This window comes from Phyllostomus discolor, chromosome 4 (assembly GCF_004126475.2).
Source record: "Phyllostomus discolor isolate MPI-MPIP mPhyDis1 chromosome 4, mPhyDis1.pri.v3, whole genome shotgun sequence".
NCBI classification, from domain to species: Eukaryota; Metazoa; Chordata; class Mammalia; order Chiroptera; family Phyllostomidae; genus Phyllostomus; species Phyllostomus discolor.
The window spans coordinates 42,193,998-42,217,876 of NC_040906.2; the positions used below are offsets into that span (position 1 = coordinate 42,193,998).

A 23,879-nucleotide genomic window follows, 5' to 3' on the forward strand; every position below is an offset into this window, starting at 1 on the left:
AAAAAAAATTAAAAGGAAGAAATGTTTCCTTGCTTTTGGTCTTCTGGTGGCTTATTTGCAATTATGTACAGCATTTCTTCTTCTTCTTTTTTTAATGAAAGGCAATTTCCCTCCATTAAGTTACTCAAAATGCAGACTTCTGCAGTCAGGAGCTCTGGGTGAAGGCCTCACCATTGCCACAAGGGTCCATGTTTTCTGCAACTCGGACGTTTAAACTGGCTTGGCTCAAGTCTCTTCCTCCCCCTTCCCCCTCGTCTGACTCTCTGCAGAGCTCTGGTGATCACAGAGATAAAGCTGCAGTTTGCGTTACCAGGGAGAGAGGGGCTAGGTGGGTTCCTAAGTGGCGAAAAGGGGAGACTCCTCAGTGGAGATCTGGGGAGGGCCCCTGAGTGTGGGCTTGGAGGTTCTTCTTCCGAGCCTGCCGGGGCGGCTCCGCACTGTGGGGGTGGGGAGAGGTGCAGGTCTCAAGTCCCAGTTGTCTTGGGTTATCGCGTGCTCACTGCTTCTCAAGGCTTCCCTCCCCTCCGCCTCCAACCAGGGACCTTCTCTCCCCAGATCCTTTACTTCCTGGGAAGGGGGGGCAGGCGTTGCAGGGCTGGGTCTCACCGGGGGTGGGAGCTGCCTCTCCGGCCAGGAGGTAGCAAAGTTCAGACTTGCGGGTCCGAGGCGCAGACCTCTCGTCAGCCCCTCGTCTGCCCCTCCGGCCGACCGGGTCGCTGCAGCTGCTGCAGGTCACAGCGAAAAAGGGATTTTTGGGCTCAGCTCTTACTGCACCTCTTCCTCCATCAGGAGACTCTTCCCTCTGGTTTCCCTTCTTTCCTTTCCTTCCTCTCTCCCCACACTCCCTCCGCCCCGTCCTCCTCATTTTGGAGGTGCTTTTCGCACCTTCTTGTAATCCCGGGGATGTGACGCCCCAGAACCACAACTACCTCACTTGAATTGCACTTTTGTTTTGATTTCTCCCTCGCTTCCTCTTGTTCCCCTCTCATCCGATTCATCTGCGAAGTCTGATGTTTCCGCCAGAGGGGACGAGAAATAAATAGATGATGCTGCCCCAGAAGGCTTAGACGTCGGGACAGGGCAGTCGGAGCGGCAGGAGCAGCAGCAGCAGGGGCGGCGGCTGGGGCTCGGCGGAGCTCGTGGGACCCCATTGGGGGAATTTGATCCTAGGAAGCCGTGAGATTGCCGGGGGAGGAGAAGCTCCCAGATCATTGTGTCCAGTTCCAGTGGGGAGGAGGAGACGGCGGCGCGGGCCTCTCGGCGTGCTTGGCACCCCTGCACCCTGCCCCATCCTGCCGGGATCATGGTCTGCGGCAGCCCGGGAGGGATGCTGCTGCTGCGGGCCGGGCTGCTCGCCCTGGCTGCCGTCTGCCTGCTCCGCGTGCCCGGAGCCCAGGCTGCAGCCTGTGAGCCCGTCCGCATCCCCCTGTGCAAGTCCCTGCCCTGGAACATGACCAAGATGCCCAACCACCTGCACCACAGCACCCAGGCCAACGCTATCCTGGCCATCGAGCAATTCGAAGGTCTGCTGGGCACCCACTGCAGCCCCGACCTGCTCTTCTTCCTCTGTGCCATGTACGCGCCCATCTGCACCATTGACTTCCAGCACGAACCCATCAAGCCCTGCAAGTCTGTGTGCGAGCGGGCCCGGCAGGGCTGTGAGCCCATCCTCATCAAGTACCGTCACTCGTGGCCCGAGAGCCTGGCTTGCGAGGAGCTGCCGGTGTACGACCGCGGCGTGTGCATCTCTCCCGAGGCCATCGTCACCGCGGACGGAGCGGGTGAGTGACCTTGCCCGGCCTCTCCCCAGTCTCACCGCCTGCTTACTTCTTGGAGTCCTTCCTACTAACTTTTATTCTCTAAGCCTGTCTTTTCAGAAAACTTCTCTGGATCTATCCTTTTTTTCCTTTCTCCTCATCACCTTTCCCATGGGATGCACCGTCTTCCAATAGGTGATATGTTTCTCTAAAGTTTATTTCACCCCCATCACACTTCCATTCAACACTGACCCTTCACTTTCCACTCTTCGCATGGGGAAATAACCAGATCTTGTACGGTTATGCTCTTTTCTTGTTTTATTTGTTTACAATCACTGAGCTTTCTAGTCTGAACCTCTTGCTTTCTAGATCACCCATTTTCCGTATCTGTAAAGTTTTAGATGCTTGTCAAGATTGTATGGTGAAAACACCATTTTCTTCTAATCATTAAAAATGCCAAGATAATTTCAGTAACCTTACTCTGACCCACAGATGTTAATGGTATGTGTTTGCTCAAAATCCAATTTGAGCAATTACCTTCACCTTAAATTTCCCTCTCCTTTCAATGAGATAAATTGTTCTTCCATTCCAGACTGAAACAGCTGTGAAACATTGCTATGCACTGCTAATTAGCTTCTGTGACTTGCTCCAGCCACAGAGCTGGCAGAGTGAAATTGCTGGGTGCATTTCACATTCCCACATGCCTTCAAGTCATTTCGTAAATGACATATGGATGAAAGGAGTTATATTTAAGGCGTGTGATCATCGCACACTCATGTAATGTTATTTTTAATCTCACCTCTTATCCCACTCTTATACTCTGCAAGTAATTTGTCTTTAGTGCCTTATTTCATGCTCTTTCTCTATGTGTACTTCAGCCACACATCCACACATTCATTTCAATCTTCCCCTACCATAAAACTTTATTGCAGTTCTACATTTAATGGAATCAACTACAAGTTGTTTTCTTGCTAGTGTTTGGTCTCATTATGACAGTCCTAACTCTTAAGACCCCAACTAAACGTAGTTCATTATGTTCCATTTAATTCTAACTCAGTATCATACCTAGCAACTAACCCAGACTCAAATTTCACGCTTCATATACTTAAGAAATAAACCTGGTCTTTTATGATTGGTCCTCTTTTATACCCTTCCCAGATCAGCTCTATCCTTGAATGTGAGGACTTGACTGCCTCCATCTCTGTTCATTTCTTGAGTATCTCAGGGTGCTCAGCCTGAGGTCATGTCCTCAGCCCATTTCTAGCTCATAGTTTTTGGTTGTCAGGGAACGGATTTGAAAATTGCTTTTTGTGCATATTACCCACTTAATACAAAGAGTGGGGAGGGGAAAAGTACTTGTACAAGTAGCTGCACAAGTGAAACTGAACAGAAACATTTCAAGAGCTTTTTGATGGTCACCTCACTTAGTTGTCACTCTTTGAATATACCTATTGTCTTCTTGACTTTAATCAAGAACCAAGAACTGGTTGTATGAAATAATCAGAAGAAATGAATTTGTTATTAATCTTTGAACTGAAAGAACACTCTTGAGACTTTGAACTCACTAGTATCACAGGCTGTACAGACTTGGGAAGAGCTCAGTGAGTTGCTGCCCTGGGCTGCCAGGTACTTAGAATCAGTTAAATGCTGGTGTTCATCTTAGGCCAGGGTCTAGGAATGAGGTGCCTATGGTTCACACTGAAATGCATTCCTCCCCTTAAAGGAGAAGACTTCCTCTGAAACCTCTCAGAGTTGGCCCTCAAATGAGAGAGGTTTGGCAAGGCTAATGGCTCTCAAAAGCCATAGTCAATATGGATGGGAAGCAGTTGCCTTAAGTGTCCCTGAGTTACCTATCATTGTGGACCAAACACAGAACAATTGCCTCATTGAAACACTTAAATAAATAGGACATGCATGGAAACAATTTGTCAGTCCATGGGACCTGATTTCTGAGCTGCTTTAAAATGACATAATATCTGCTTTGCTGACAGCATCCTTGCTAGAAGGATAAGTAGGGGTAAGAGGCAGCTGGAACCATATTTTAGTCATGGTTTTTCTCCCCCCTCCACCCCTTGTTTTTAACTTCAGTGTGAATCAGACTGTTGTAGCAGGAGGGAGCTGAAGAGGTTTTGGGGATGGGGAATGGAGGGGTGGATTCTAGCCTGAAGGGTCCCCTTGGCTTCCAAGGCCAGCTTTCTGAAAATTACATTCCCTGTCCTGGGTCAAACTGTCAGGCACCTGGAATTGCTTAGGAACCACTACATGTGGCCAGTTTAATTTACGACACAAATATACTCCTTGGTTCAGTGGGATATGATAGTTCATGAGCCTGGGTTTCCCCACCCCCCTTTCTCCAGGTATGAACAGAGTCCCTATGTCTTCTGACTAGAATCCAGCTGACTATGAAAATAAGGTCTTGGTGAATAAAACGGGACCAGCTTTCACATTCCTTCAATGCCAAGAAGATTTTTTAAAATCCTATCATTCACCTGGGTTTGTTTCCTCCTAGAGCAGTATGACTCCACAAACAAGTTTAGTACATTTTACAAAGCAAGTCTTATTGAAATGCAGTATTGCTTCAAACAGCTTTTTGCTTTTGAAATACTAAGAGCATGTCATGTATTTATAAAGAAAAGATCACATCCTGACCACTACTAATACATTCACATGTAATTTATTGTTTTTCCACATTTTACATTTACTATATGGTTATGGCTCCATGCAGGACTGCTTTGTCTGAGAATTTTATCAGTCCAACTTAGTCATTCAGCCAGTGAATTAAGACTTTTAGGCAAATCTTTATATTGTATGGTGAGTAAAGAGTATGGGCAGACCAATGGTTGAATCTTGATTCTGGTTCATGTCAACTGTTACCATAAATAAATAACCTTCCTGATTCAAAGTTTTCTGACCTGTAACATGGGGGTAATACTGTCGACATCTGGTGGGCGTGGTGAAGGTGAAATTAAACAGCATGTATATTACCTGGTTCTTGGCCCTTAACAAACTGCTGTTGCTGCTATAGTAGTTTTAGTATGATTATCATTGTTATATAGCAAATGACCAACTTTTTTGTTCATTTTTTTTTTGAAATGGCATGTCGGTCATTGTAGATAGAACGTTGATCAGTTCAGCTCTAGAAAACAAGCTGCACAGTGGGACCTGACTAGAAAAGCAGATCTTCTTCTGATACATAAGCTTAATATTTCTTTCTTACAAATTGACCTGGACCTCAGGCTCTAGCACAGATTCCTTTGGGAAGAACAGGAAAAGGGAATGAGTCTGATGGATGTCTGTTAGTTACAAATAGTTTATCTGAGAAACTTAGAAATCATGTATTTAAGAAAATTTATGGTATGATATTTAACGACTATTTATACAACACCCATGGCTTACCATGCCAAGGGCTTTATAATCACTCCTCAGTCACTGCTGGTCTCCGTGGTAGTGTTAACTTGTCACCCCAGCTCTTACTCAACACGTTTCTCTGGGCCCTGTCTCGCCTGGCAGAGCTGGGCCAACTTTCACATGCATGAGCCGCTGTTTAATCATTTCTCCACTCTCTGAGGAACAGGCAGCCTTTTCTTTAGCCCTGGTCTACAAATATTTGAGGGGCCAAATGCTAAGAAGGAAGACTTATTTGGTGTGATAGGAGGAACATGGACTGAAAAGGAGAAATGGAAATTTTAGATTAAAACTGGAGAGAAAACATGATTTTAAGGTTCCTTCATCATGTAAAATATTGAAAGGCACCCTAGATGGAAAAGGGAAGAATATCTCAGAGTGTTATTTAATTTACAGCAAACTTCAGATTATGGTGATCAGTGGTCACCAAATCTTATTTTAATAATTCATTTTTTATCTTGTTCCTGACAAACTTCCAAATAGTTGTTGCTATAAATAGCAAAGTTGACTGTTATATTTGGCCTTTCTCTTCCTACTAGATGTATAACAAGAGGACATCATGAGCCACCATATGAATGTGTAGAGTAAATTAAGAAGTGGCTGTATTTCTCTATTTGAAGAAAATCACAGCTCAAGAGTTGTAAACCCTTAGCTGGAATTCCAGATTTGCCATTAATGTTGTATCTTGAGCAAGTCATTTGACACTGACATTGGGGATTGTAAAGAACAAAAGAAATACTCATACAAAGTGATTGGTAAACAGTAAAGCACAATAAAATGTGTCCTAACAGCATGATTGGGGAGAAAACATATCATCCTCAGGACAGTGATCATTAGCAGCAACAGAGTAAGAACTAATGACACTTCAGATGTTCTAGGTGCTGTTTTAAGTGCATTATGCATATTAATTAATTTATTTATCATAATAACTACATGGTGGGTACTATTACTTCCATTTTGCAGAAATGAAAGCTGAAGCAAATAGAGAAGTTAAGTGACTTGTCCAAGTTCATAAAGCTAAGGAAAAGAAGATTCAAACCAGAACTCATGCTACATTATACTTGTTCTCTTATGAAGAAAGAGATGATTCCTCACTTTAGAGAGAACCTGTCTTTTGATCATCAGATTGCAGTTAATGGGGTGTTTTTTAAAAATTAAAAAAATGTTAGACTTCATTTTTAGAAAGAGGGGAAAGGAGGGAGAAAGAGAAGGAGAGAAATATCGATGTGTGAGAGATACTTGTAGTCTCTCGTATGCCCCCAACTAGGGACTTGGTCCACAACCCAGGCATGTGCCCTGACTCAGAATTGAACCAGCAGCCGTTTGGTTTGCAGGCCGACACTCAGTCCACTGAGCCACACCAGCCAGGGCTAATAGGGTATTTTTATCATTGTATTTTGAAAGCCCATTTATATAGAGGTGCTCTTCAACTTATGATTGAGTTATAATCTGATATACCTAGAGTAAATTGAAAATATTGTCAGTCAGAAATGCACTTAATGCATTTAACAAGTGAACATCATAGCCTAGGCTAGCCTACCCTAAATGCATTCTGGGCACACTGGCCAAAAAGTGCTGGCCACAGAGTGCACTTCAGAGTATCAGTTGTTTACCCTCATGATTTCCAACTGGGTGCTGTGGCTCAGTGCTGCCCACCGTCACAGGAGAGGAATGTCCTGCATGTCACTAACCTGGAAAAAGACCAGAATTCAAAATTTGTGGTTTAGTTTCCACTGCACAAGGGATTTCAAGAGATAAGATATAACTACCTCTTTTGAGATATCAGAGAACACACTTTCCATGTTTTCCCATCCATCCCTCAGCCCTTCAGTCTCAGCTGGCTCCAGAGTAAATTCATCATTCCCTTTCCCTCACAGGCTGATTCTTTTCTAGTATTTTCTATATTGCTATGGGCACTTCCACACTCACACTCCAGGACTGAGAGTCAGCCTTGCTTCTACCCTCTTCCTCATCCCTTCCATTCAATAGTGCTAGTGAATCTACTCAGAATCCAGTTCTTGCCCTCCTTTACTGCTACTTTCTTAGTTTGGAACTCACCATTTGTCACAGGGGTTCTGGCCATAAGATGATAGTTGACTCACTTCCAATGTTGCCCCTCCTAACCCAACCAGGTGATTCTTCTGAAGTGCAAATCCATTGCTTAAAATTCTTGTCTGCCTCTAGCCTTCATGATCTCATCCCTTCTTCGCTCTCTAGCTTCATTTTGGTCAGCGTACACCACTATTTTAGCCACACTGGAAAACTTGAGGACCTTTGATGAGGGTGCACTGTAGTTTCTGACCCCCATACCTTTGCATGTGCTGTATTCTCTACCTGGAGAAACCTTTCTACCTTCCTCAGCTTCTTTAAAGACTGTTCTTCTGGAAATCTGTATGACCCCTACTAGAAATACCTGGGGCAGAAAACCAACTGATAATATGTACTGTTTTAGCTGAGGATGATTTTGTTAGAATTTCTAAGTTTAACTTTCTACAAACATTTTTTGAGTCATTTATGATCAGGAAGTTTTGTTTTTTTCTCTTTTGTAATTATAATTACTGACTTCTAAGCACTTAAAAATATAGAAACATTTTACTGTGAATAAGCATGAAAGAAGAAAACTACTCTCCTGGATTCAGCTATATCAAAGTGGTTTTCTTTTCCAAGAGAAGAACTTTATTTTTCATTTTTATTTCAACCTTTTAACACTACACAATAATTTAAAATGTGGATTAATGTGATTTTTTTCATTTACAGAGAGATCATTTAAATTATGTGTATATCATCACATGATTATTGGACTTACTCAGGAATGGAAAAACCATTGGCACATTACTTTAATACCTGGATACATTTATTATGAATGAAGTCCCTGAATAGAATAAAAGTCATTAAATTCATAGTATATGACTGAGTTGAACCAAATGTTTTAGAATCAAGTATTTGTTGCCTGCTTATTTATTTATTTATTTGGTGGTTGCTATTTTTCCTTGGATATAGCTTTATATTTTTTAAAGTCTTTTTTAAAAAGATTTTATTGATTTATTTTTAGACAGATGGGAAGGGAGGGAAAAAGAGAGGGAGAGAAACATTAATGTGTAGTTCCCTCTCATGGGTCCCCCTCCTGGGGACCTGCCCTGCAACCCAGGCATGTGCCCTGACTAGGAATCAAACTGTCAGCTCTTTGGTTCATAGGCCCATACTCAATCCACTGAGCTACACTAGCCGGGTTGGATATAGCTTTTTAAATACCAGCTAATGATTATTAAGCCTGGGAAAATAATTCATTAAATGTAATTTTGGGTGTTGTCCTAAAATCGTATTAACACCTCCTTTTAAAATTTATTCATGATATGATCTATGAAGAAAAAGGACAGAGATCTCTGGCTGGATGGTGCAGTGGATTGAGTTCCAGCCTGTGAACCGAAGGGTCACCAGTTCGATTCCCAGTCAGGGCACATGCCTGAGTTGTGGGCCACATCCCCAGGTGGGGGCACATGAACGGAAACCACACGTTGCTGTTTCTCTTCCTCTCTTTCTCCCTCCCTTCCCCTATCTCTAGAATTAAATAAATAAAATCTTTAAAAAAAAGGAAAAGGAAAGTACTGATTTGAAGTGTCAACAAGAATATAAAGGTAGGTACAGAATCTCTCAGCATGGGGCTTTGTTGAGACACTCAGTGTTATTCATTAGAGACTGCTTTCTTAATTAGATCACAGAACTTTGTATTATTACCACTTATCATTACATTTTCTGTAATTATGGGATTGTGAAGAATGAATGGCAATTTCCAAGTACCACATCTATTTGCACTGGTTTCAGTAATCCTTGGATGGTAGGCTTCCTTTTTGCTCAAGAACTGTTTAATCTATAGTTAGCAAAGAGCACGAGAATGCTTTCTGAGTGTTTTTTCCTTAAGTGCTAAGAATTTAAATGTATTCCGTTAAAGTGTGATACATCTATTTATGGAGGAGGTGTGTTTGGTTCTCTTAGGCATCACAAGATAAGTGTTGGGCGAGTGCCTAACATGTGTAGTGTGCTCATAATTCACAAACTTTGTTTATTAAATCCTGAAATTTTATACACAGTTGATGAGGATTCACAAAAATACATTATCTTTCATTCACATGAAGGAATAGGTCTTTATTTGACCTATAAATGATAGAGTGCGAGCCTCTTGACGCAAATAAGAATCTACTTTCTTGAGATATCCGCATTCTTATCTAAATAATATCTATGACTGAAGTAGAACTTTATGTGAAAATTCTTAAAATAACAATGAATTTGTCATGATTATTTATTCTATCGCTTTTCAGATTTTCCTATGGATTCTAGTAACGGAAACTGTAGAGGAGCAAGCAGTGGTGAGTATGTTACTGTCTTCCTGGTTTTCATTTGTATACATATTAACCTTTGATATAACCTAGAAACTCATCTTATTTGGGGACATTTGTATCCTATATTTTATAGTAAGCTTATAAAAATTATTTTTACTTATGTTAATTTTATTTAAAAATTTAGCATTTAATAAAATTGACCTTTTGGTCATTAAAAATCCTATAACTTCTATGAATTCTGTGAATTTTAATGCATGTACAGACTTGTGTAACCACTGTTACAATCAGCATACAGGACAGTTCCTTCACTCAATAAAAACTTCCTCAAGCTATCTGTTTATAACTACAAACTTCTCTCTCCATGGTGATCACTGATCTATTCTCCATCGCTATAGTTTTGTCTTTTTTGAGAATGTCATATAAATGAAATGATACAACATGTACCTCTTTGAGATTGGCTTTTTTTAAAACTCAGCATATGCCTTTGAGATTCCTCCAAGTTGTTGCGTATATCAATAGTCCACTCATTTAATTGCTGAATATTTTATTTCTTAGATGTGTTACCATTTGTTGAACCCGTTACCAGCTTGATAGTACTGGTCTTCTTCCTCAATCTTCCTGCTATACTATTTACTTTTCAGAGTCCTTAAGTTGTGACTTTATGCATTCTTTTTAGGTTTTATAACTGTATTCAGTGGGAAAGACATGATGAAGTCTACTTCATATTATAAAATAAACTTGAAAATGAGGTATGACATATGTACAGAAAGATCACAAATCATGAGAGCATGCAGCTCAGTGACATTTCACGAAGTCACTCTAAATACTATTATCTAACCAGCACACAGACCAAGATGTACCAGCACCCTCCCTGTGCGTCTTCCATCATTGCTCCCATGCTTCTTCCCAAAGACAACTACCAGCAGGAATTCTAACAGCATATACTAATTTTGCCCAATTTTGAGCTTGTATGAACGGCATCCTACAGTATACATGTATTTTTGTGTGCATGTGTGTGTGTGACTTCCTTTGCTCTTTATTATGGTGTGTGGAGCAGTACTTTTAAATTTTCATTGTATTCTATCATGAATATATGGCACTTTACTCATTCTAATGTTCCTAGATATTTGGGTTGTTTCTAGTTTTGTTTCTATGAATAATGCTGCATTTGTTTCTTTAAGAACATTGTAATTAAAATTAGTTTTTATATAATACTTCTATTCACTTTCCTCTAGTAATTTGTATTGATTTGGGTTTGGATGTCCTGCCTTGCAGGATGGAAGCAGAAAATAATATAAGATTTATAAAACTTATAAACATTAAAAATTAAAATTAATTTACTAAGTTTGTAAATAAGCTTGAAACATCTATTCTCATTAGGTTGGAGCAGTTTTCACTGTTGATTTCCACGGACTCTTACTGGAGTGATAAGTGTTTGAGCTGAGACAATGTCTGCCAAAGGCATTCCAACAAACATTTATCTTTTAAAATTTCACTAGTGTTGAGCCACAGCTCTATTTTAGGGATCACTCTGACTATTATATTTGGTCCAAATAAACCAAAAAACTCATTTGTGTAATAGTAAATTTGGTAAATCAAAATTTCTAGCCAAGGGCTTGTATGTGCTATCAGTTTGTCCCGAATCTATGGTTAGAATAATTTAGCACGTCAGCGTGTGAAACAGAGAAGGCATCAACAACACTATAAATAACACACAAAGATGGTTCAATGTATAAGACTGCTTAGAGTGAATGTAGTGTTCTTGGGTTCAGTGTTTACTATTCTTCTGTTTTAAATGTTTTCCTGTTTTCTAATATAATGGGAGTGATGAAAAACAAACTAAAAAACAAAACCAAGCTTATTCTGCTTGTGAAAATACAGTCACATATTCTGAAAAGAAAATACAATGTTCACAGTCAAAATTCTATACTGTTCGGAGTAATGTAACAGCTGAGGCTGATTATGATAAAACAGGAAATGAGGAAGACATAAAAGCATTTTAACTCACATAACCCCTCTTTCAAAAGTGTCAAGCTGTTTCGGTCTGGAATTTGGAAAAGAAATTCTTTCACTCCCGTTAATTTGCCCTGTGCCTCAAAGCTTTGAGCTTAACAATTTACTTATTTTGGAAATGATAATTTTGTCTGTGCAACTTCCAACTTGTGAGTGTGTATGACTGCTGTAACCCACTACCATAATAAGGAATACACCCTCTCTCGTCTCCGTAACTTGGAATATGGAGAAAAACAATTTTCGTTCTGTTCCACTGAGTCACTGGGGCTGTCAAATCAACACAGAAAATTAAAGCAGGTAATCAAATGGTGCAATGAAAATATATAATTTTATTAAAATAATCCTGAAAAAGAATCCTCATGGTTTTCTACTTTGTGATGGCAACCAATTTATGAGCTTTTATAGTTGAAAAACACAAATTTTTCCAGAGAGGAAATATAGTTGGTAAATTTTGACACTAATTAATTATATGACCATGACCAGATTACATAACTGAATTGACCTCCAGGTTCTCTTGTGCTGTGTGGGGAGGGCAAGAGTAGGTTTACAGTTGTGAGAACATGACACAGAGTTATTCTTGTATTATTATTTATTAACCATCCTATTGTCTATGCAATCAACTATAAACCTATCCTTGCCCACCCCAGTATTTTCAAATTAGAGACACATCAGCAGTACCCCCTAGTGTAAGTTGGGTGCTCTCCCAGTGTTTTCACTCACCTCTTCGCAGCCCTATTTCAAACGTACTTCAGAGAAACTCCCCTGGGCAGCCGAGCAAGCGGCAGCTGCTGAGCACCTGCCAGGTGTGCCCTAGCCACGCCCTCTGGTGCCATGTCCTATGCCTACCTAACTTGGGTAGTAAGATTCATCTTCTCTTTCCTTCTCCAAACTTTTTTCCTGCCCTTTTGACTTCCTACTAATTTTGGGAAGGAATCCAGGTTATTTTTCCTCTGTGGTAGAAATGTTTACTGACTGTAGAGGCTGAAATGACTTGGGAAAACATCTGCCCTTTACTGGAGACAAAATTAGAATAGATAAAAGGAGTGTTTTTATAATTTTACAGAGGCATATATATATGTACACATATATAAGTATATTCATATATTTTTTTGTTTTGCAGTATTTGACACTTTTGGCCAATTCTTATTCCTAAGCATTCTCCTCTCTGAGCTATTACCCATATTGTCCTGGCTCTCCTCCTGACCCCAAGCTGTGGGCATTCCCCAAGTTTCTGTGCTTGCCTTCTGCTCCCTGCTCCTTAACAGTGCTTTCTTCCCTTTGGAGTTCATCCAGCCACAGAGGCCAAATCATCACCCTGTGACTCTCGTTCTGATCACAGTCTCAGGTGGAGGACCACACTTCTCCTCCATAAGCACTTCTACCTCGGTACCCATTGGTACTCCAAATAACACATGTCTAACTAAAAAGTTATCTTTTCATGATACATTTCCTCCTCGCAACTTCCTTTTTTGAGTATGTGGCACCATTGTTTTCCCAGGTCCCCAGCACTGAAACTTCATTCACCTTACCGTTCATCAAAAATATAACACCCACCTCCTCATTCCAAGCATCCTCCATGCCAAGGATGTGGGACGAAAGAGTGAGCAGCTGAAGGCACTTTCCTTGTCTCCCACCTCTTTTCTGTGTGCTTGGGACTGAGTAGAAACATTATGTTCTAAAAGACTGTGAATGCCACTTTATTTTTTTTGTCAATTGACATCTTTAGAGTATATCACAAAACACCACACTTCAGATTTCACAAGTGAAAATGGGCAAACTGCATTTACTCTTTATATTTTGTATCTCCTGAGTGACTCTTGGATCCAAGCATTTTGTGAAAGGCAGTTTACTTATATTTTCCAAAGACATAAATCCTAAAGGAGTAAACTAAATTTCCTTTTTCTTATTAATGTAATTTTCTTTTTCTTATTAATAGTCCTCTCGATCTTAAGCAATTCCCTTTTACAAAGTATAAATAACTATGAATTGAGACCCTTTATTACAATACTTGAGATTACTCTTTTAGCTAAATTGAGCAAATGTTAGTTTTAATTTTTAAAACCTTATTATATTACCCAGTTTCACCAATCAACTTCACTGTATTTCCACATATTGCTGTAATTCAAAGTAAGATCTAATTTGATATTCTTTGCCCGAGGTCTATGTTTAGGGAATACATAATATTATATAAACACATAATGAACAGCTGCTAAGTTATAACACTTCAATTTATAGAAAGAAAAGGAAAGAAATACCCTATATGAATTTTACATTAATGATACTTTATTGAGGTATAATTTACTTATGGTAAAATGCATTAAATCTGGACAAATGAATACATCCACGTAACTATCATCCAGATCAAGATAAAGCATATTTCCATCACCCTTGAGAATTCTCTTCTGCCCAATCACCATTTTGTGAGGCAAGCATAGTTCTGATCTTTATTACCATAGATCAGTGATTTTCAACCAGTGTACCACAGCCCACTGGTGGGCCACAAGAATTTTTAAAGCAGGCAATACCTGACTATTTAGTCAAGCGCACTGACCTCATTTCGCTTGGGTTGTCAAATAAAAAAATGACAACAAGCAATACAACAATAACCATCTGGTGTGAATGAATCAAAATTATACCTATTTTGTCACATGGCAAAAAATATATTTTTGGTGTGCTGCAGAATTTTAGTCATTAGTGTATGTGTGCTGTGAGATGGGAAAGGCTAGGCATTGCTGCTGTAGCTCAATATTGCCTGTTTTCAGACATGTGTAAAGGGAATACACAGTTCTTACTCTGGCTGTTTTTATTTTTGCTTAATGTGTTCCAGATTTATTTGTTTAGTCCTGTATATCACTTTATTCTTTTTTTTTTATTGTGTAATAGTATGCCCTTGTGTGGGCATAATACCAATATAATTTCTAAATTCTATCCTTTATTAGGTAGTTCCCCCCAAAACTAAATGTTATATAAATAAATTAAAAGTTCCTATCTCTGGGAAAAAATTCAGCAAATTTTCATTTTCAAGCTTCTAGATGATTTTTTTTGTTAGAAAATTATTGCTTTGAATTTGCATAAATTATCTTCAGGTCTTTTTGGTTTGTTTATATATTATTACTAATAATAGCTAACATTCAGTTCAGTGAGTGATTACTCAGTACTATTCTCCAGCATTATAATATCATTAGAATGATCACATGTATGGTCATTTGAGCTTGCTAAACTTGACCTTCCAGATTTTGGATATGTACATGATAGTTCAAGTGGACTCTTTACATCAAGACAGAAATTAGCATGGTCTACCTGAATCAAAATAGCAGAATCAGGCACTATGGAGAAAATCTGATTGTTTTGCTTACTTTTGGTAGGTACCATAGTTCTGTAGGTGGCAAGGAACTTGGAAAAATATTACTTCTCGTACTCATTAGATAATCTTTATAAATGATGGATTAGGAATCTGAATAAATCTTGTGCATGATGAGATCTGACATTTATGGGGTATGGTGTGCCAGGCACTGTGATAAGTATTTCATGTATATTATCTCATTTAATTATCCCAGTGACTTTACATGATGCCACTTTTTAGATATTAAAGGTCACATAAATAGCAAGGGGTGGATCCTGGACTCACACCCAGCTGTGTCTGACAATAAAAGTCAATACTTTTAACCATGGTGTTTTCTGGACCCTTCTGCAGTAGTATACTTAAGTAGTATATGAGGTCTGCCTGGAAAAAGTCAAGCCATTGTTAATATAACAAGAACAGTTTGTGTAACATTGATGTAACATGGCAGCCAAGGAGAGTGGACTGGAATGTGTATACTGGAATGATGACTTCACTGTACTAGTCAGTGGGGACAGTAGATGCTATTGAATGAGCATGTGTACTATGTGGCTGTCACATTCAAAATGACTGAGCAAGTAGAGCAACAAATCTGCATCAAATTTTGTGTTAAGCTTGAACATTCTTCCATGGAAACTATTCAGATGATTCAGAGGGCCACAGCTGCGGGCAACTGGTGATTGGCAGCATCATCATGGCAAATGTGCCTGCTCTTGCATCATGTCCCATGCAGAGTTTTTTGGTGAAACTTCAAATCTCCCAGGTGACTCAGCCTTTCTACACCCCAGATTTGGTGCCCTGTGACTTCTGGCTTTTCCCAAAACTAAAATTACCTTTTGGAGGGAAAATATTTCAGACCATTGATGAGATTCAGGAAAATATGACAGGGCAGCTGATGGTGATTGGAACTGTGTGAGGTCCCAGGCTGCCTACTTTAAAAGGATCTGAGGTGTCATTGTACATAGGACAATGTATTTTGTTTTTGGACAAATGTTTCTTGTATTTTGTATCTTCTTCAATGAATGTCATTATTTTTCATATGAAATGGCTGGATACCTTCTGGACAGACCTCATCTATTTACTTTGTAGTATAGATAGATCTACTTGGTTTCTATTTCTGCAGGAGATGCATTGTTGTTCATTAAAATGTCTTTCATCATTGAGATTAGAACACTAGGGTTCTATGTTTTATTTTATGCCCTAGGAATGAGATCTTCTATATTTCAATAAAGTGTTCATTTCATGACTCGCAATTTTGGTAAGAAGGAAGGTGGTCTTAGGGGTGAAATCTAGGCATATTTTACAATCTCTGCTTCTGGAAGAGTGGTGGAACTGAGCTTCTGGAAGGCCAAATGTGGTATTGCCCACATTCCATTAAGAGCTTTTGGAATGCATTCCATGATGGCACTCATTTCTGTTGCCATTTGTTGATGATGATAAAGTAGATCATCCATCTATGTGTTGACTTCACTTCGTGAACCTGTTTGTCTGTTCAGCTCAGCTGTCCATGTCCATGGGCACATTCTGGACTTTGCTATCAGGCAGCAGTGCCAGCTCTAGTGTACATTTCAAGTATCCCATACTCTGCCTACCATTTCATTTCATTCCAGCACATTTGCTCAAAATCTTTTAGATTGCCTACTTATCTGTTCAGCACTAAGTTCCCTGTCTGCCTGAGGTTTCATGGTGGACTGTAATAATCATTCTCTTGAAAATACCCTCCATTCCCTTGCTTTTCCTTTTTTTTCCTGCCATATTCACCTGGCAAAGTCCCAGCTCTAGTTGCCAGAGAAAATAACTCAATTGGGGTGACTGGTTTCACTTTAAGTTCAAGATAAAATTAAGACACACTATTAATACTGCCTATCAATCCTACTTTTATTCTCTAAAAAAGTTTGTCTTTCTACTTAATGAAATAACTTTTTATATCTTTCTTCTCACTTATACTTACTTCCATACCTGGTCTTTTCTTGGCCCTTCATTCCTCACAGCTGATGACGTCACTTCATCCCTCAAGGAGAAAGTAAAAGCCATCAGAAGAAATCTTCTCATCATCTCACCAACAGATATATGAATTTGTCAGTATCTCGTCCTCTCTCTCCTTTCTTTCCCTGTAGAGTGGGTGAAGTGTCCTTCTGACTTTCAAAGTCCTTGTCTCCCCTTTCTTTCAGAGTCATCTCTTCTCCTTGTTTATTGAATTTAATGGACACTTCTCTCTCTTAACTCAGTTGAGCTTAGAGGGTCTTTTGATGCACAACTCTGCTTTCCCCTTCTCTTGGAACACCCTCTTCCTTCAGCCTTTTCAGTCTCCGTCACTGGATGCTCCCTCTCAGCCTCCTTTATGAACTTCTTTGCTGCCTTACATGTTAAAGTGTTGTTCCTGCCTGGATAACTACAAGTCATCTTTTAGGTTTAAAGCTTCAATGTTATTTCCTCAGAAGACTTGGAAAACCAGCCTAGTTTAGATCAAGTTACATATTCTCTTTGGACATTGTACTTTTCTTTAATAGCATTCATCACATATGAAGATAAGTGATTTTAGGTCTAATTATTTGTTTAATATCTTATTCTGCATTGTCTATCTACCAGGTGTCTTACATGCCTAGTAGCAGATACTCCACAAATATTTATAGAATGAATTAACATGTAAGTGTCTGAAAGCGCTCAACCAGTGTTAGTTCTTTTTTCCTTTCCCTTTTTATATTTAGAGAAACATGGACATGGTTCATGCTTCTGATGCTACCCGGGTTGTAGCATCAGAAGAGACTGTCTCCGTAGGAGAAAGACAAGTTCATGGTGGGATGGAAATTGACATATGTTTAAAATTACTTGAGGGCATGCTATGGACACCTCTTACAGGCAGTTAAAAATATAGATCTGGATCTTAGTAAAGAAGTCAAATAGTTAAGGATATAGAGTTTTGAACAAACAAATTTATTTTTACATCTGTTTTAAAATTTGTGGTCTGCTCCATTGTGTCTTAAAATGGAGGCAAAGAGAACAAGGGGGGCTTCTACAGTCAAGTGCCAGGATATAAAACATATAGTGAGTGTATTTGGTGCAAATTAAAATTATTTAAATTCTGATCAGAGTAGAAAGAGTCAGTCTTAAGAGAATTGCAGTGGGAATTATAACATAAATAGAGTTGTATTTTCTTCTCCCCCCCACCCCCTACTTTTGGACAATAAATCCTGGGCACAGATCTAAGGTCCTTTCCTTAAAAAGCAGAAAACTATTGATTCATCCATAGTAGTATTCTGAAGTCATGGTACACAAGAGGTTATAGGAGTTTTGAAATCGCACAAACTTAATTATAGCCTTACAGCTTTAAATGACACCCAAGAGAAGTCAGTTGCAAACAAAGGTCAGGGTTAGTTTGAAAGTCATGTCACACTCCAGCTTGAACTCAGACAAGGTTGCATTAAATACTGAAGGTCCAGTGAGACTCAAATTTTACTATTGTTTTGGGTACTTATAATTCTTCAGAGCTTGTAAAACCATATGACCCTTTAAAATAATATTATCTTTATGTGTTTCCAATAAATGAGCTGATTTTTATGAGCAGAAAACTAAATAAAGGATGTGACCACTTTCCTCTCAGGCATCTCCCCTGCAGTGCAGACCAAGGTCTGTGGAGCTCTGGGCATGTTAGTTTTGCAAACTCATATTTGTGCTGGGGTGATAAGCCCATTCTTGTAGTAGGATGATAAACAGTCTTCAATTTCATTAGCAGAGAAGCGGGGGATCACTTATTTCAGGGGAGTGTCCAAAAGGACATGAAGGAGAGCTGCTGAAGACAGTTTCTGGTCATGGCCCACTGGTGCCTGTGGGGTATAGAAGGGCACACTGTTCCACAAGTCCAGTGTTCTAGTTAATCCTAGACTCCGAGGTGAATGAGTTGCTAATATTAAAACCTTCCCCACATTTGAAGAACTCTTTGACACTTCTTATTTTGTTGCTGCCAGCTCCTTTTTCATATTTTCCCCTTAGATAAAAACACGGAGGCAATTTCTTTACAGGCTTTTCTTCTCAACAGTCAAATGCAAGCAAACCAATAGATTTTATTTTGCCACCATAAAATTTAAAAGCTGGAGAGGAAGACTATTACCAAAGTTATTGGTGAATTAAAGTAGAAATGATGGTAATACTGGTGGTCCAATAAAAAGTCCAGGAAATCAACTGTTGGTAGGAAAAAAAAAAGAAGCTGCTACAATCTGATTTAGAGTTTCAGGTACAAAAAATGTAATAAGTAATATATGCAGTGTATCCCTCCATGATTCTTGGCAATTTCCCAGTTCTTGGGCTCTTGGGAAATATATATGAATGTGAGTAAACCTTAGAAGAAGGATAATCCTCTGGATCCATTGGTCTGGGGCACGCTTTTCATGAATATGTTTGGGTTAGCTAGCATAAATAAGTGAAAGGAAGTTCTTCCATATTTGAACCTTGTAGTCATAAAATTCCACTCCTTATTACCCATTTATTTCACTGAGCTGCTAGTTACTGCAACTAGACAGATCATTGATTATAGCAAGAGCTACAGATTGGAGCATGGAAGGAGCCACATCTATGTTACAGCATTGCCACTTCCGAGACCAGCAGAAGTAAGTGCATTGAGGATGAACAAAATTTTGTCCCAAGAGTATTGTTGCTTAGCTCATTAGCTATTAGGAAATGGTCTAGCTGTGTATATGTAGCTGTGTATATATAGTTATGTAAATACTTACTTAAAATCTTCCTAAATCACTTTATGATAAAATTTTTGAAAAATCTCTGCTTGGGAAGTTTTATGTAACCTATTTGTTTATGATTTATGAAAAGTTATATGATAATGACATCATATTAGACTCAGTCCAGTGATGGTATATTTTTGCCAAGAGTTTTTTATTAGAGCATGTGCAAATTTCTGAAGAATTACAAATGTATAGTAATTGATCTACATGCATTATTTTTGAGAAGTAGATATCTGTTTTTACATGGCAGAAAAGCACAAGCCCTTTCCCTAGATGTGTGAGGATTTGTAAATCTTCAGAAATAGTCTTATCTCAAGAATCTCCCTTCAAAAAATGTGTAATGTTCCTGTACAAAATAAAACTATACAGTAGAGCTAGGTAACTTTCCATTTTCTTTTAAATAGGAACACAAATGTTTTGCTAAGAAAGTTATTATTGAAGAAATCTTCTTTAAAATAGCAACCAGTTCTTATGTTACCCATTATTTATTGGCTTGAAATATTTATTCTGCAGGAATTGTGTGTGAAAAATTATCCGCAGGACAGGGGAAATGCTATGTGTAGCAATGAGAAGTTTCTTACCTCCCTTGTGGGCGAGAACAGCAGTTGCTGCTGCCTTTGCTTTGTAGAGCAGCACCTGCGCCCAGTGGAGGTGCTTATTTCTAGAACTTAAAAGCTGATAGTACAGGTGCTGTTCTCCTTGGGGCTGCCACTTTAAAGCATGTTGTCTGTAACTGACTGAAGTGAAAATTTATTTTGATTTGAAAACATAGTATCATGTGGTCAACAAAAATTTCTGCCTTTTATCGGTTTCTATGCTAATATAAAACACGTTTTAAACAAAATATTTTTGTTGGCTTTGTTTTTGTGATTCCTGTGTTCTTTTTTTCTTTTTCTGTGTCAAAGTAGAAGAAACATATACCATTTTACTTTTAATAAAGCTTTCTCAGGGACACTATTTTAAAGGAATCTTTACACAAACTAAAATGTTTTCTAAGATAATTGTGTATTATTCTTGTTCTTACATCTACTTTAATGACTAACTACCTACTATGGTTATGATGCAAATATGACATGTAAGTTTTTAGCTAAGTATTCTGTATATAATATAGTAATGCACTTTCCAGGATGTTAAATGATTTGCCCTATATAAAAAACATTTTGAGATAATTAGAACTTCTATGACATATACCTGTATTACATGTAAATGTGTTCTGGTCACTATTCACCAGATACTTAAAAAACATGAAGCTTCTCATTTCAAACTATGCATATAGTAATTTACTTCACTAAACATAAAAATACCACTGAATTAAATAGCAGCTATTCAGCCTATGAAGGGGCTCATGACCTCTCTTCTCAAAAACTTTACTGAGTTCATTCGGTTGTAATAGTGCGTGCATATCTCACTGCGTTGCTGTTAGATCCAGGAACTAGTATTTGGAGGAATGCTGTGTAGTCTGTAAAGTGTGCATGAATGCAGGTGGTATTCGGAGGGGTAAACCAGTTACCTGAGCATAAGTAGAAAGTTGCCTGTCCCTAGGCATTGATTCTACTTCCATAAGCACTTAAGCATCCTCTCTCTGGATTCAGGGGTCATGTTCTCCTCAAGATGGTGAAGAGTATTTCCTCAGGATTTGGGTGGTTTGTTAGAAAGTGGAAACTTATGAGCCTACTGATATTGAAAAAGGTCTATATAGATAGAATAAATATGAATGTAATTCTAGAGAAAGATCTATCACATAGAGTCAGCAACAACCTTCTCAACACTAAATTGGACTTAATCAACCAAAAAGTGTGAATAAATAAGTGAAAGCTAATATTGAATTTTGTTTATATGTAAAATGTTCTATTTTTCAGAACGCTGTAAATGTAAGCCTATTAGAGCTACACAGAAGACGTATTTCCGAAACAATTACAACTATGGTAAGGACAACTTCATGGTTGACCTATGAAGTGCTGTATTGAGAAAGGTGTGTGTGTGTGTGTGTGTGTGTGTGTGTAAGTTAGTAGAGCAGTTCAAGAATAAGACTTAAAGACAAATAAAGACCCTAGCTGGTGTGGCTCAGTGGATTGAGTGCTGGCCTGCATACTAAAGGGTTGCCTGTTCAACTCCCAGTCAGGGCACATGCAAGCCAGGTCCCCAGTAGAGGGTGCAAATGAGAGACAACCACACATTGATATTTTTCTTCCTCTTTTTCTCCCTTCCTTTCCTTATCTCTAAAAATAAATAAGTAAAATTTTAAAAAACCAAACAAATAAACAAGGATAACTTTTAAGAGCACACCTGTTCCAAATAATTAAAATATCTGATATGTGCAAGATTCTTAACAAAACATTGATTTTGAAGCATATCAGACAGCAATGCTGGCTGTCACAGAACCATGTAATTAAGTGCACAGAGATACATTTAAAGTCTGGTAAATGGAGGAGCGTTGTGATGCATGAGGGATGGTTAATAGGGTTAAATTTGGTTTCCTCAGTCACTATCTCATGGAAAAGATTGAGAGAGTTGGAAATATTAACACTTATAAAAGTTGTTAATATTCAATTAAAGAAATGTTTCATTATCTAGTGTGGCCTAGAAATGTGATATTCTGATAAAATATTAATTAAAGAGCTATCAATGCAAATGTTGCCAACAAACTTACCTGAAGGACCCAAGCCTGCTGTGTCTGCACCAGGCACTGTGCAAGGGGGCTCCATACATAATGTAATTTCTCAACTGGCTCCTGAGATGGATTCTTATTCTTATTTTATTAGTGATTGCTAAGCCGAAGTGACCCTTTCTTCCATTGTTCATTGAATGTACTTTTGGGTACTGATATGCTTCAGAGTCACGAATTTCAATGACCCATTATTTAGAAGGGTTAATTAATAGAGTTTCCCAGTTGATAAAATGAGGGACAAGTTAATATTTGCTATATTCCATCTGCATTGTATTGTCATTTTTCCTAGCATCTATGAGATTAATAAAGTTATATTACTGTCTTGGTAGAATATTGTTGATGCTGAGTCAATGAAAAATATGACAAGTAGATTGTTGAAGGGAAATTTATTATGAAAATAAAAGTTCTGTTGTTGAATTTATGTGTCCTATTTTAGAAGCTTTAAGACATATACAGTAGATTTATATCTACTTTTATACTTCTGGGAATTGGAAGGAGATAAATGAGTAAAACTCAATAAGAATAATCTTTGATATTTTTGAAAATACTGTGCATTAAAAGATATAAAGTAGAAAACTCTCAAAGTAGATACATGTCTTTAAAATAAATGCAAATAGTTTCCCAAGGGTTTGTGCAATGGATTCCTTTTTTTTTTCCTTACTACTTATCTTAAGAGGAATATAGTTTCTCTTAGCCAATGGTAGACACACTTTCCAAGGTTGAAAGTTCAGATGTGAAAAATCACAGGAAGGGCTAGGTCTTAGTTTTTAGGAGATCAAAAAATGATATATGAACTTTTAAGTGCAATTGTACTAAAAACAAAGGCATAATAAAAATGTTGTATCAGGGAAATTTAGTTGAATTTGTATTTATTTTACTTAATTTTTACTTTATCCAATTTTCTTAGTACTGCAGTGGGTGGTGCTGTTATTTTTGTTAAAAGTCAAAATACTCGTGGTTACAAGTCATGGAAAGAGAATAAAATGGGATATGGATCCCAATTAATGGAAAGAAGAAAATTTCTTCTCACAGCCAAACAATAATAACCAGGTTGCTTACATAAGGATTTTTATTTGTCCAGGGCTTACTTAGAGGTTCTTTGGGGAAGACAGGCACTCCAATGATTGAATAGAAGAAAAAAACCCTGAAAAAATTTTTAAATTCCAAAATATGTTGATTTTTATCTTTCTTAAATATCTCCATGTCTATTGTGAAAACAAAGTGGTGGTGATAACAGTTGATAATTCAGACAAAACCTCTATTTCATTCAGAATTAATTCAGGCAAAATCTCTTGAGCTTTAACAAAATTACTTGAATAATAAGGTAAGTCTTGTGGAGAGATATTTATTTTGGAGTGGGTACATGTGCTAAAAATTTCTAATGAAAATAGTAGTCATACTGGGTAAATAAATCATTAGTTTGAGAACATTTGCACAGTTCACTAATCTCTGATAGTTGATGGATGCCATGAAGCACATTCACATAAACCAGGACACGAAAAAATGTCTGCTGGCTGGGGTTGTGAGCTTATCATCTGATTCTCCCAAATGACATTTCAAAAAGGGAAATCTTATCTTTTGATAAAAAACAGAATAGAGGGAACACTGACAGGAAGGGATTCCTTT

General features: G+C 38.3%; 1 protein-coding gene across 1 annotated transcript in view; it reads left to right on the forward strand.

Annotated features, from left to right (window-relative positions):
* Window positions 1-686: 686 nt before the first annotated feature.
* Window positions 687-23,879, forward strand: part of FRZB (frizzled related protein) — a 30,789-nt gene continuing 7,596 nt past the window's right edge. Inside the window, exons 1-3 of the mRNA XM_028509960.2 lie at window positions 687-1,781; window positions 9,479-9,526; window positions 21,445-21,510. Coding sequence (XP_028365761.1) covers window positions 1,304-1,781; window positions 9,479-9,526; window positions 21,445-21,510 — 592 coding nt within the window. The 5' untranslated portion in view covers window positions 687-1,303. The remainder of the gene's footprint in view (window positions 1,782-9,478; window positions 9,527-21,444; window positions 21,511-23,879) is intronic.